The sequence below is a fragment of the Peromyscus maniculatus genome, chromosome 9 (genome assembly GCF_049852395.1).
Source record: "Peromyscus maniculatus bairdii isolate BWxNUB_F1_BW_parent chromosome 9, HU_Pman_BW_mat_3.1, whole genome shotgun sequence".
In the NCBI taxonomy this organism is placed as follows: domain Eukaryota; kingdom Metazoa; phylum Chordata; class Mammalia; order Rodentia; family Cricetidae; genus Peromyscus; species Peromyscus maniculatus.
The window spans coordinates 49,557,484-49,569,547 of record NC_134860.1 but is presented as its reverse complement, the minus strand read 5'-3'; the positions used below and the strand labels follow the sequence as shown (position 1 = coordinate 49,569,547).

Genomic DNA, 12,064 nt, shown 5'->3' with positions numbered 1-12,064 from the left:
CTTTCTGAAGTGCAGCTGCCACTGTTTACCTGTGTTCGTTGGCTGGCTTTCTTTTCTTTTTTTCTCAGCTACCTCAGGCTAGCTCAGACTCATTATGTGCCTGGGGATGATCTTCAACTCCTCATCCTCCTGCCTCTACCATTCAAGTGCTGGAAATAAAGGTAAACATGAACTATCACTCCTGGCTTTTAAATGTTTTTAGATGTGTGTGGCTTTTTAATAAAGATTCACTGCCACCATTTGTTCACTGGAAGAGAACAAAATGGAAAGAAAGATACGGTTCAGCAGTAATGTGATTGCTAGCATGTGGGAGTACTCAATACTGCAAAAGGAGAGAGATGAGCACAGCTCTGTGCCCAGGAGCTTCATGTGGGTGACATCTCCACAGAACTTCCCCACCACCAACCCAGGCTCCCATTTCCTTCCTCAGTCCCCTTCACTTTCATGTCGTCTATGCTAATGCCCGCTTGTCCATTCCCTAGGTAACATATCTCCCTAAGATGGAAAGACTCAACTACACACTCTTGACTGAGTTCATCCTGACAGGAGTTCCCCACCCTCCCAGGCTAAGGACCTTCCTCTTTGTGTTCTTTTTGCTAATCTACATCCTGACCCAGCTGGGGAACCTGCTCATCCTGACCACAGTCTGTGCAGACACACAGCTCCATGCACGCCCCATGTATATCTTCCTTGGGACTCTCTCCATCATCGACATGGGCATCTCTACCATTATCGTCCCCCGCCTCATGATGAACTTCACTCCAGGTGTGAAGCCCATCCCATTTGGGGGCTGTGTGGCTCAGCTTTACTTCTATCATTTTTTAGGAAGCTCTCAGTGTTTCCTCTACACCACAATGGCCTATGACAGGTACCTGGCAATATGTCAACCTCTGCGTTACCCAGTACTCATGTCTGCTAAGCTGAGTACCTTGCTGGTGGCTGGGGCTTGGGTGGCTGGCTCAATCCATGGAGCAATCCAGGCCATTCTAACCTTCCGTTTGCCCTACTGTGGTCCCAACCAGGTAGATTACTTCTTCTGTGACATCCCTGCAGTTTTGAAGCTAGCCTGTGCAGATACCACAGTCAATGAGTTGGTGACCTTTGTAGACATTGGAGTGGTAGTTGCCAGTTGTTTCTCCCTGATCCTCCTCTCCTACATCTATATCATTCGGGCCATCCTGAGAATCCGCACAGCTGATGGGCGGCGAAGGGCCTTCTCAACATGTGGAGCCCATGTGACTATTGTTACCGTGTACTATGTGCCCTGTGCCTTCATCTACCTTAGACCTGACAGCCACAGCGTCCTGGATGGGGCAGCTGCTCTCTTCCCCACAGCCATCACTCCTTTCCTCAATCCCCTCATCTACACTCTGAGGAACCAGGAGGTGAAGTTGGCCTTGAGGAGAATGATAGGAGGTCAGAGGGCTAAGGGTGAGGTGTGAAGACCCCTCCTCTACTGAGGAGACACCCAGTCTTGTGTTTGGGTTTCATGAGGCTTCCTTCTTGGATTTTCTCATCTGTGTAGACACACAGATTCACACAATGAGATGGAACATGGATGAAGAAAAACACAACTTCCTAGCAGTTTTTTAGTTTCCCCTCCAGATGAACAGATGCCACAGAAGTAGATGGTAACACTAAATCACCCAGCCAGGTTGGCACACTTGGCATTCTAAAAGCATCCAATGAGCCTTTCATGTCCTGGCCATCATTGGTCAAGCCCCTCTACAATAGCCTACAGTTCCCAGTTCAATATATACCTTAATACCTTGTGTTAGACAAGGAACTATGGATGCCTGCTGGGTTCCTAACAGGCCAGACTGGGGATCCCTCTAGGCACCCCAGGTAGGTGAATAGGTGAAGAGGGACTGTTGCTTGCTAAAGGAATAAACTTTATCTTAAAATGGTGGGTTGTTTTTGTTTCTTGGGTTTTTTTTGTTTTGTTTTGTTTTGTTTTTTCAGATTAAATAATCAAGAAAAAAAGAGTACAATGTGGTCTTCTCAAATATTTCAAGAATTCTCACAGGGCAGCACTTGGGAGGTAGAGGCAGGCAAGATCTCTGAGTTCAAGACCAACCTGGTCTACAGAGGGAGTTCCAGGACAGCCAGGGCTACACAGATCAACTTTGCCTTGAAAAACCAAGTGTGTGTGTGTGTGTGTGTGTGTGTGTGTGTGTGTGTGTGTGTGTGTGTGTGTGTGTGTTTCAATGAGATATTTCTTGATGCCCAAAGGTAAAGCACATTGTGAAATCTTACATGGAAAGAAAACTAGGAAGTGCACCAGAGCACCAGCATAATTAGTCCAAAGGAGCACTTCGTGTTTGTGAGATGAACAAGCTTCACTGAGCTGCCAGGGCCTAAAAGTGTGAGCAAATTTCATGGGACCATTGGCTTGGGCCCATTAGCTCCTCCGTTTTCTGCTGTGTTTCTGCCTTGTCCTCCAGAGTTTCAAGGTGGCTAGTCACTCTATGCGCACGGTGAAGTCTCGGCGCCTGTGCTGCCACGTCTGTCAGTCAAGCTTGGTCCTGTGAATGCTCGTCCCCAAGGGACTCATCACTAGTTCATCTAACTCTGCAAAGAGACAGAAACTGCCCTTCCCCCTAGATGAAGGTGGCCCTCGGTGTTTTCCTCAGAAAACAGGCAGTCCACCAAGCATCAGAGTCCTCTCACCATAATGTCCCTCCTGATGTCTCCTTTAATGTCTCTTTAAATCTTTACACTAGTGGCTGAATAATAAATTATAAAAATAAGTTTCAGTTTGTAGTTAGTAAGACAAAAAGTTTATCCAAAAAAGGAAAATTATACCTCTTGTTCCTCTTTTCTGACGAGTCAGCATAACTGCTATTGTCACTGTGACTTTAACAATTAATAAATCATCATTACAATGATCCATAGACCTGTAATAAAATATACCTCAAAATCTGCAGATCTTCACCACACTGCTCTTCCAAATCTAATCCCCCCTTGTATTAGTTTGGATTTTTATTGCTGTGAAGAGACACCATGACCATGGCAACTCCTATAAAGAAAACATTTAATTGGGGTGAGTCACTTACAGTTTCGGAGGTTCAGTCCATTATCATCATGATGAGAAAGCATGGCTTGCAGGCAGATGTGGTGCTGGAACTAAGAGTCCTACATCTTTCAGGCAACAGGAAGTGAGCTAACTGTCACACTGAGGGAAGCTTGAGCAAAAGAGACCTCAAAGCCTGCCCCCACAGTGACATACTTCCTCCATCAAGGCCACATCTCCTAATAGTGCCACTTCCTATGGGGGCCATTTTCTTTCAAACCACCATACTCCTCATGCCCAGCTCTGCAGCAGAACACAAGCTGCAGCCTCCCTGCCCCTTCTTCCCCCATCTCCTGTGAACCACACAGATCTTTCCCTCTAACTTCCCTCCCCGCCAATCATTGCTTTGTCCCAGCCCCCAACTCAAGCAGGCACTCCTGAGAACACACAGGCCACTCTGACCAAGGAAGCAAGTAGGCTAACTGCAGATAATCACCTCTCTCTCCATTCTTCCAAGTCCAATCCCCCAGTCTCATTCCAATCTCTGTAATAGACCTTCTGCTGTAGCCTCTAACACTCTTTGCCCCCATTCCCAGAGGACTAAGCAGATCCTGGTGGAATACCCAGCTTTTCTCCCTCCTGTGGACCCCTTCAACTCTCCCTAATCCATCTCCATTCCTAAGTGTCAGCTCCCAATATCCAGAAATGCATTTTAACCAGAACCCCCAGTGTCCACCTCTATCAGGATCCCAGAAGATTTTCCTACAGACAACATACAGCCACCATACTCTCCTAAGAACCAGAGAGGACAACAGAAACCAAGCAACAAAACACCCACCTAACAAAGACAAGACCAGATATTAGAACTTAGAACAATCTCCTAATCCCAGATGCCTAGACATCAGCATAAAAACACCATCAATAGCAGCCAGGAAAATACATTTCCAATAGAGCCCAGAAACCCCACCACAGCACACCATGAGTACTGTGACATAATTGAAATATAAGAAAAAGACCTTAAAGCAGCCTTTATGAACATGATAGAGGTCTTTAAAGAGGAAATGGATGAATCTCTCAGAGAAATCTATGAAAACACAAACAGTGGAAGAAAGTGAATAAAACAGTTCAAAATCTGAAAGTGAAAACAGAACAAATGAAGCCCCAAACTGAGGAAAATCTGGAAACGAAAAATTTAGGAACTCGAACAGGAACCTCAAAAGAAAGCTTCACCAACAGAAAACAAGAGATGGAGAAGAGACTCTCAGGCACTGAAGACACTCAAGAGGAAATGGATACTTCAGTCAAAGAAAATATTAAGTCTAAAAAACTTGGGCTGGAGAGATGGCTCTCTCCAGTTAAGAGCACTAATTGCTTTTCCAGAGGACTCAGGTTCAATTCCCAGCATCCACATGGCAGCTCACTACTGTCTGTAATTCAAGTTCTAGTGGATCCAACTCCCTCACAAAGACATGCAGGTCAAACACCAATGCATATAAAAATAAAAAAGTAAATTAAAAAGTGGTCTAAAAAAAACTCCCGACACAGAACATCCAGGAAATCTGAGACACTATGAAAAGAGAAATCTAAGAATAATAGATGTAGATGAAGAAGAAACACAGATCAAAAGCACAGAAAATATTTTCAACAAAATCATAGAAGAAAATTTCCCTAACCTAAAAACAAACATGCCTATCAAGACACAAAAAGCACACAGAAAGCCAAATAGACTGGAACAGAAAAGAAAGTCCCCTCAGCACCTAATAATCAAAACACTACACACAGAACAAAGAGAATATTAAAAGCTGCAAGGGGAAAAGTCCAAGTAGCATATAAAGGCAGATATCTTAGAATTACACCTAACTTCAGTGAAGACCCTAAAAGCTAGAAGGGCCTGACAGATGTGCTACAGGCTCTAAGAGATAACAGATGCCAGCCCAGACTGCTATATCCAGCAAAACTTTCAATTACAATAGATAGAGAAAATAAGATATTCCATGATGAAACAAAATTTAAGAAATTATCTACAAATCCAGCCCCACAGAAGGTGGTAGAATATAAACTCCAACCTAAAGAGGTTTTGGTGGTTTAAATGAAAATGGCCCCCATGGGCCCGTAGGGAGTAGCACTATTAGGAGGTTTGGCCTTGTTGGAATAGGTATGGACTTTTTGGAGGAAGTGTATCACTATGGGTGAGATTTGGGGTATCAGATGCTCAAGCCACGCCCAGTGTCACTCTTTTCCTGCTGCCTGTTCATTCAAATATAGAACTTACAGCTACTTCTACAACACCATGTCTGCCTGCATGTCTCAATGTTTCCCACCATGACAATAATGGACTAATCCTCTGAACTGTAAGCCAGCCCCATTAAATGTTTTCCTTTATAAGAGTTGCTGTGGGGGGGTTGAAGAGATGGCTCAGAGGTTAAGAGCACTGACTGCCCTTCCAGAGGTCCTGAGTTCAATTCCCAGTGGTTACATGGTGGCTCACAACCATCTGTAATGAGATCTGGTGCCCTCTTCTGGCCTGCAGTCACATATGCTGTATACATAATAAATAAATAAACAAATAAATCTAAAAAAAAAAAAAAAAAGGAGTTGCTGTGGTCAGAGCTGGTGCCCTCTTCTGGCCTGCAGTCACATATGCTGTATACATAATAAATAAATAAATAAATAAATCTTAAAAAAAAAAAAAGTTGCTGTGGTCAGAGCTGGAGAGATGGCTCAGCAGTTAAGCACACTGACTGCTCTCCCAAAGGTCCTGAGTTCAATTCCCAGCAACCATATGGTGGCTCACCACCATCTATAATGGGATCCGACGCTTTCTTCTGGAGGGCAGGCATATGTGCAGACAGGGTACTCATATATAAAAAATAAATAAACAAAACTTCAAAGAGTTTCTGTGATCATGGTGTCTCTTTTCAGCAATGGAAATCCTAAAATAGGTTAACTACATACAAGAAAAATCAGGGAATAAATAATCCCAGACCAGCAAATCAAAAGAGAGGAAACATACACAATAACAACAAAATAACAGGAATCAACAAACACTGTTCATTTATATCTCTCAATATCAATGATCTTAATTCCCCCAATAAAAAGACACAGACTAACAGACAAGATAGAAAAACAGGATCCATCTTTCTGCTGCATCTAACAGACACACCTTAATATCAAGGATGTGTAACACCTCAGGGTAAAAGAATGGTATTCCAAGCAATTTTCCTAAGAAGCAAGCTGGTGTAGCCATTTTAATATCTGACAAAATAGACTTCAAACCAAAATGAATCAGAAAGTGGGGAGGACACTACATACTCAACAAAGGAAAACTCCAAGAAGAGGACATTGCAATTCATAACATCTATGCACCAAATACAAGGGCACTCAAGTTCATAAAAGAAGCAACAATACAGATAAAATCACATATTGACCCTCACACACTGACAGTGGGAAACTTCAATATCCCAGTTTCACCAACAGACAGGTCATTCAGACAAAAACCGAAACAGAAATCCTGGAGCTAACTGGCGTTATAGTCCAAATGGACCTAACAGATATTTACAGAACATTTCACCAAACACAAAGATTATACCTTTTTCTCGGCACCTCATGGAACTTTCTTCAAAAATACCACATACTCAGGCCCAAAGCAAGTCTCAACAGATATAAGAAAACTGAAATAACACCCTGTGTCCTATTGAGCACCATGCATTAAAACTAGATATCAATAACAATGGAAACAACAAAAAGCTGAAAAACTCATGGAAACTGAACAACTCATTATTGAATGGAAAATGGGTCAAGGAAGAAATTAATGACTTTCTAGAACTGAATAAAAATGAATGCAGAGCATACCCAAATTTATGGGGCATAATGAACGTGGTTCTAAGAGGCAAGTTCATAACACAAACTGCCTACATAAAAAAAATTTGAGAGATTGCACACTAGTAACTAAACAGTGAACATGAAAGCCCTAGAACAAAAAGAAGAACTCACACACAAAAGTAATAGATGGTCCCTAGGACGACTGTGGCTTATAATAAATTTCAGTTTTACTCAATTATTGAAAAAAATAGCCAAATGAATGAAAACACATGAACTATGAACCAAAGGCTGAGGGGCCCCCAGCTGGATCAGACCCTCTGAATAGGTGAGACAGTTGATTGGCTCGATCAGTTTGGGAGGCAACTAGGCAGTGGGACCAAGTCCTGTGCTCATTGCATGAGTTGGCTGTTTGAAACCTGGAGCTTATGCAGGGACACTTGGCTCAGTCTGGGAGGAAGGGACTGGACCTGCCTGGACTGAGTCTACCAGGTTGATCGCAGTCCTCGGGGGAGGACTTGTCCTGGAGGAGGTGGGAATGGGGGGTAGACTGGGGGAAAGGGGAGGGGGTGGGAGGGGGGAGAATAGGGGAACCCATGGCTGATATGTAGAACTGAATGGTATTGTAAAATAAAATATATATATAATAAAAAAAAAAGAATAAAAAAAAAAGTAATAGATGGTAAGAAACAATCGAACCCCGGACTAAAATCAATATAATGGAAACAATGACAACAACAAGAAATACAAAGACTTAATGAAATAAAGTTGGTTCTTTAAGAAAATCAACAAAATAAACAAACCTTTATCCAAATTAACTAGAAGACTGAGAGAGAAGATTCAAATTAACAAAATTAGAAATGAAAAGGGGGACATAACAACAGACACTGAGGAAATCCAGAGACTGACTCCTAAGGACATGCTTTATAAAACCATACTCTAGGGCTGGAGAGATGGCTCAGAGGTTAAGAGCACTGGCTGCCCTTCCAGAGGTCCTGAGTTCAATTCCCAGCAACCACATGGTGGCTCACAACCATCTGTAATGAGATCTGGTGCCCTCTTCTGACCTGCAAGTGTATATGCAGACAGAACACTGTATACATAATAAATAAATAAATCTTTAAAAAAAAAAAACCATACTCTACCAAATTGGAAAACCTTAAAAAAAAAGATAATTTCTCCATACATAATGCTTACCAAAGTTAAATTAAGACCAAATAAGCAATTTAAACATAACTATAAACCCCAGTGAATTAGAAGCAGGTACTAAGTCTTCCAACCAAAAAGAAAAAAAAAAATCCCAGGGTCAGATGGTTTTAGCACAGAAGTCTACCAGACTTTCAAAGAAGAGTTAATGCTAACATTCCTCAAATTATTTCACAAAATAGAAACAAAAGGAACACTTCCCAATTCATTTTATGAGACCACGGTTACCCTGATACCCAAACCATATAAAGACCCAATAATGAAAAATAATTCAAAACAATTTCCCTTATGAACATATATGCAAAAATTCTCAATAAAATACTTGTGAACAAAATCCAATAACATATCAAAAAGATCACCAACCATGATCAAGTTGCTTCATCACAGAGATAGCAAAATGCTTCAACATACATAACTTGGTAAATGTAGTCTACCATATAAACAAACTGAAAGACAAATCCACATGATCATCTCATTAGATGCAGAAATGGCCTTTGACACAGTCCAACACCCCTTCATGATAAACATTCTGGAGAGACTAGGAATACAAGGGACATACCTCAACTTACTAGAGGCAATTTACAGCAAGAATACAGACATCAGCCTAAACTGAGAGAAACCAAAGCATTTCCACTATAATCAGGAACAAGACAAGAATGTCTACTCTCTCCATACCTATTTAATATAGTACTTGAAGTCTTAACTTGAGCAATAGGACAACTGAAGGAGATCAAGGGGCTACAGATAGAAAAGTTGTAAAAATATCTACACTTGGAGATGAGATGATATCATACATAAATGACCCTAAAAACTACACCAAGAAACTTCTACAGCCATTAAACAATTTCAGTAAAATAGCCAGATACAAAATTAACATGCAAAAATCAGTAACCTTCTTACATACAAATAACAAACACACCAAGAAAGAAACTATGGAAACAATACCTTTCACAATAGCCTCTTTCCCGACAAATAAATAAAAGAAAAGAAAGTATCTTAGGGTAATTCTAACAGAGCAAGTGAATAAGACTTGTATAACAAAAACTTGAAGACAATGAAGAAAATATCAGAAGATGCTCATGGATTGGTAGGGTTAATAGTAAAAATGGCCATCCTAGCAAAATCAATCTACAAATTAAATGCAATCCCCATTAAAATTCCAACACAATTCTTCACAGAAATTGAAAGGACGATTTTCAACTTTATATGAAAAATAAATAGCTAAAACAATCCTGAATAATAAAAGAACTACTTGAGATATCTATCCCAATTTCAAGTTGAATAATAAAAGAACTACTGAAGATACACTATCCCAATTTCAAGTTGTACTACAGAGCTAAAGTAATAGAAACTGCATGATATTGGCACAAAAACAGACACGTTGATCAATGGAATAAAATTGAAGACCTAGACATGTTGCATTTATCTAATTATTCTTTATCAATAAAAAATCGGGAGTCAGATTGAGAGACCCCCACCCCAGTTCCCCCTAAGGCTTGGAGAGCTGAGGAAAGGGACATTTTAAAATAGCCAGAACCAAGTCAGTTCCCCATTCCCAGACAGGGTGAAGTCAGAAGTTTTAAAAGTACAAAATCAGACTGTCTGGTGGTAGCTAACCACGAGACGCCCCCCTCCCCTGAGATAACATGACCAAATTTTGGAGATGGGCTGTAAAATTCCTGACAGAGGCAAAAATAAGATAAAAGTCCAAACTCAGGAAAACTGGACCAATCAAGGGTGGACCTGTACTAACCCCCTCCTCTCTGAAGAATTCTGTGGTTTTTGCCTTCAAAAGCTAATCTCCCCAAGAAAGAGGAACTCTCCTCCCTGCCTCGCTGGGCCGGGCACTAAGGACGAGGGTTCCTTGCTAGCTCGTATTGCGCCAAGAAGTAAACCTTGCTATTGCATTCTGGACATATCTGGTCTCCTGGTGGTCTCTTTGGGGGTCCTAATCTGGCATAACAAGATATCAGGGTAAGAACATGAATGATCCGAGAAGTGGAAGAGAAGAAGTAATCTTTTTTTCCTGTTCCTCCATCCAAAAGAACTGAGATCCTCTCTAAGCCCCGCCCTACTACTTCCTGTCTCTCTGTCCTCAGTCCTCCAAAACCTCTATGGTTAATTTTGGTCAGCAAGTAGCTAGTTCCACCCTCTGATTCAAAGCAAGCTTTATTGTCAGAATGCAATCAAATATTACACAATACAGACATGAATCCACACACTTATAGACACCTGATTTTTTTAACAGATTTAATTCACTTTATTTTTCTTGTATAAAAACCCTTATGTGGTGGCCACAGCTGGAGCCTGGGTCCTCTGAACAGACACTCTGGTGTGGGTTTTCACAAGATGGTCAGTGCATTCCTGATAAAGAGATTTGGTGAACACAGTCTCTTTCCAGAAGTCGGGGGTCAGGTAGCTGTAGGTCTTGAAGATGGCATCAAAGATGGCATTGGCAAAATTGCCCGGGATGGCAGTGCAGCCCCTGGCTGACGTGTAGCAGTCATCAATACTGGCCATAAGTAGCAGCTTCTTAGGCACAGGAGCAGAGACGATGCCAGTGCCTCTGGGAGCAGGGATGAGACTCACCAACACAGAGCCACAGCGGCCTGTCACTTTGCACGGAACAGTGTGGGGCTTGCCAATCTTGTTCCCCTAGTAGCTTCTCCGCACAGGGACAATGGAAGGCTTGGCCAAGATGATGGCCCCTTGATGGCAGTGGCTACCTCCTTGGAGCACTTAACACCAAGACCAGCATGACCATTGTAGTTCCCATTAGTGACAGAAGCCTTGAACCTGGTCCGCTGGCCAGCCAGAGTCTGCTTCTGCACTGGCATGATCTTTAGAACCTCATCCTTTAGGGATGCGCACAGGAAAAAGTCAATGATCTCGGATTCCTTAACGGGAAGGGAGAACAGGTAGATCTCTTCCAGGGACTTGATCTTCATGTCCTTCACCAGGCGGCCCAGCTTGGTGACGGGGATCCACTCCTTGTCTTCAGCTTTACCTCCATGAGCCCTGCAGCCTCCACCACAGCCATGGCCTCGACCACGGCCACGGCCTCGACCACGACTGCAGCCCCTAAGGCCACTGCCGAATCCGAATCCTCCGTGGAGGGCCCCTGGGTCCTCCGGGCCCTCCCGCTGCACTGGCGTGGTCTGCCATTTAGGCGTCGTCCGCCATTTGGTGTTTTCCCGAAGAAGAGGAAGAAGAAGGAGGAGGAGGAGGAGGAGGAGGAGGAGGAGGAGGAGGAGGAGGAGGAGGAGGAGGAGGAGGAGGAGGAGGAGGAGGAGAAGGAGAAGAAGAAGAAGAAGAAGAAGAAGAAGAAGAAGAAGAAGAAGAAGAAGAAGAAGAAGAAGAAGAAGAAGAAGAAGAAGAAGAAGAAGAAGAAGAAGAAGAAGAAGAAGCGACACCTGATTTTTAATAAAGAAGCCAGAAACACGGTGGGGGTGCGGACGGGGGTGGATAAAGCACAGCATTTTCAACAAATGGTGCCGATCAAACTGAGTGACTGCATGTAGAAGAATGCAAATAGATCCATAATGATCATCCTGCACAAAACTCAACTCCAAGATCAAGGACCCCATCATAAGGGTAGATACACTGAACCTCATAGAAGAGAAAATGGGGACTAGCCTTGAAATCATTGGCACAGGAACATACTTCCTGATCAGAACAATGTTATAGTACATGCACTAAGATCAAAAGTTAATAAATGGGACCTCAGGACATTGAGAAGTTTCTGCATGGCAGAGGGGGAAAGTGGCAGCCTACAGAATGGGAAAAGATTTTTTGCCAACTGCACTTCTGACAGAGGACTAATATCCAAAATATATAACAAACTCCAAAAACTAGATATCAAGAAAACAAATAACCCAATTTAAAATGGGGGTACAGACACTCAAAGAAATGTTCAACATCCTTAGCCATCAGGAAAATGCAAATCAAAACTCCTTTGAGATTTCATTTTATAACTGTCAGAAAGGCTAAGATCAATAAAACAAGTGACAGCTCATGCTGGCAAGA

The 12,064-nt window shown here is 42.4% G+C and overlaps 1 protein-coding gene and 1 pseudogene across 1 annotated transcript; one reads left to right on the top strand and one right to left on the bottom strand.

Annotated features, from left to right (window-relative positions):
* Window positions 1–500: 500 nt before the first annotated feature.
* LOC102919449 (olfactory receptor 10G3) lies at window positions 501–1,442 on the top strand. The gene has a single exon (XM_006993389.3). It carries the CDS (start codon window positions 501–503, stop codon window positions 1,440–1,442), a length of 942 nt encoding a protein of 313 aa, XP_006993451.3.
* An 8,845-nt stretch (window positions 1,443–10,287) lies between these two features.
* Window positions 10,288–11,203, bottom strand: LOC102919755 (small ribosomal subunit protein uS5 pseudogene; annotated as a pseudogene).
* Window positions 11,204–12,064: the final 861 nt, after the last annotated feature.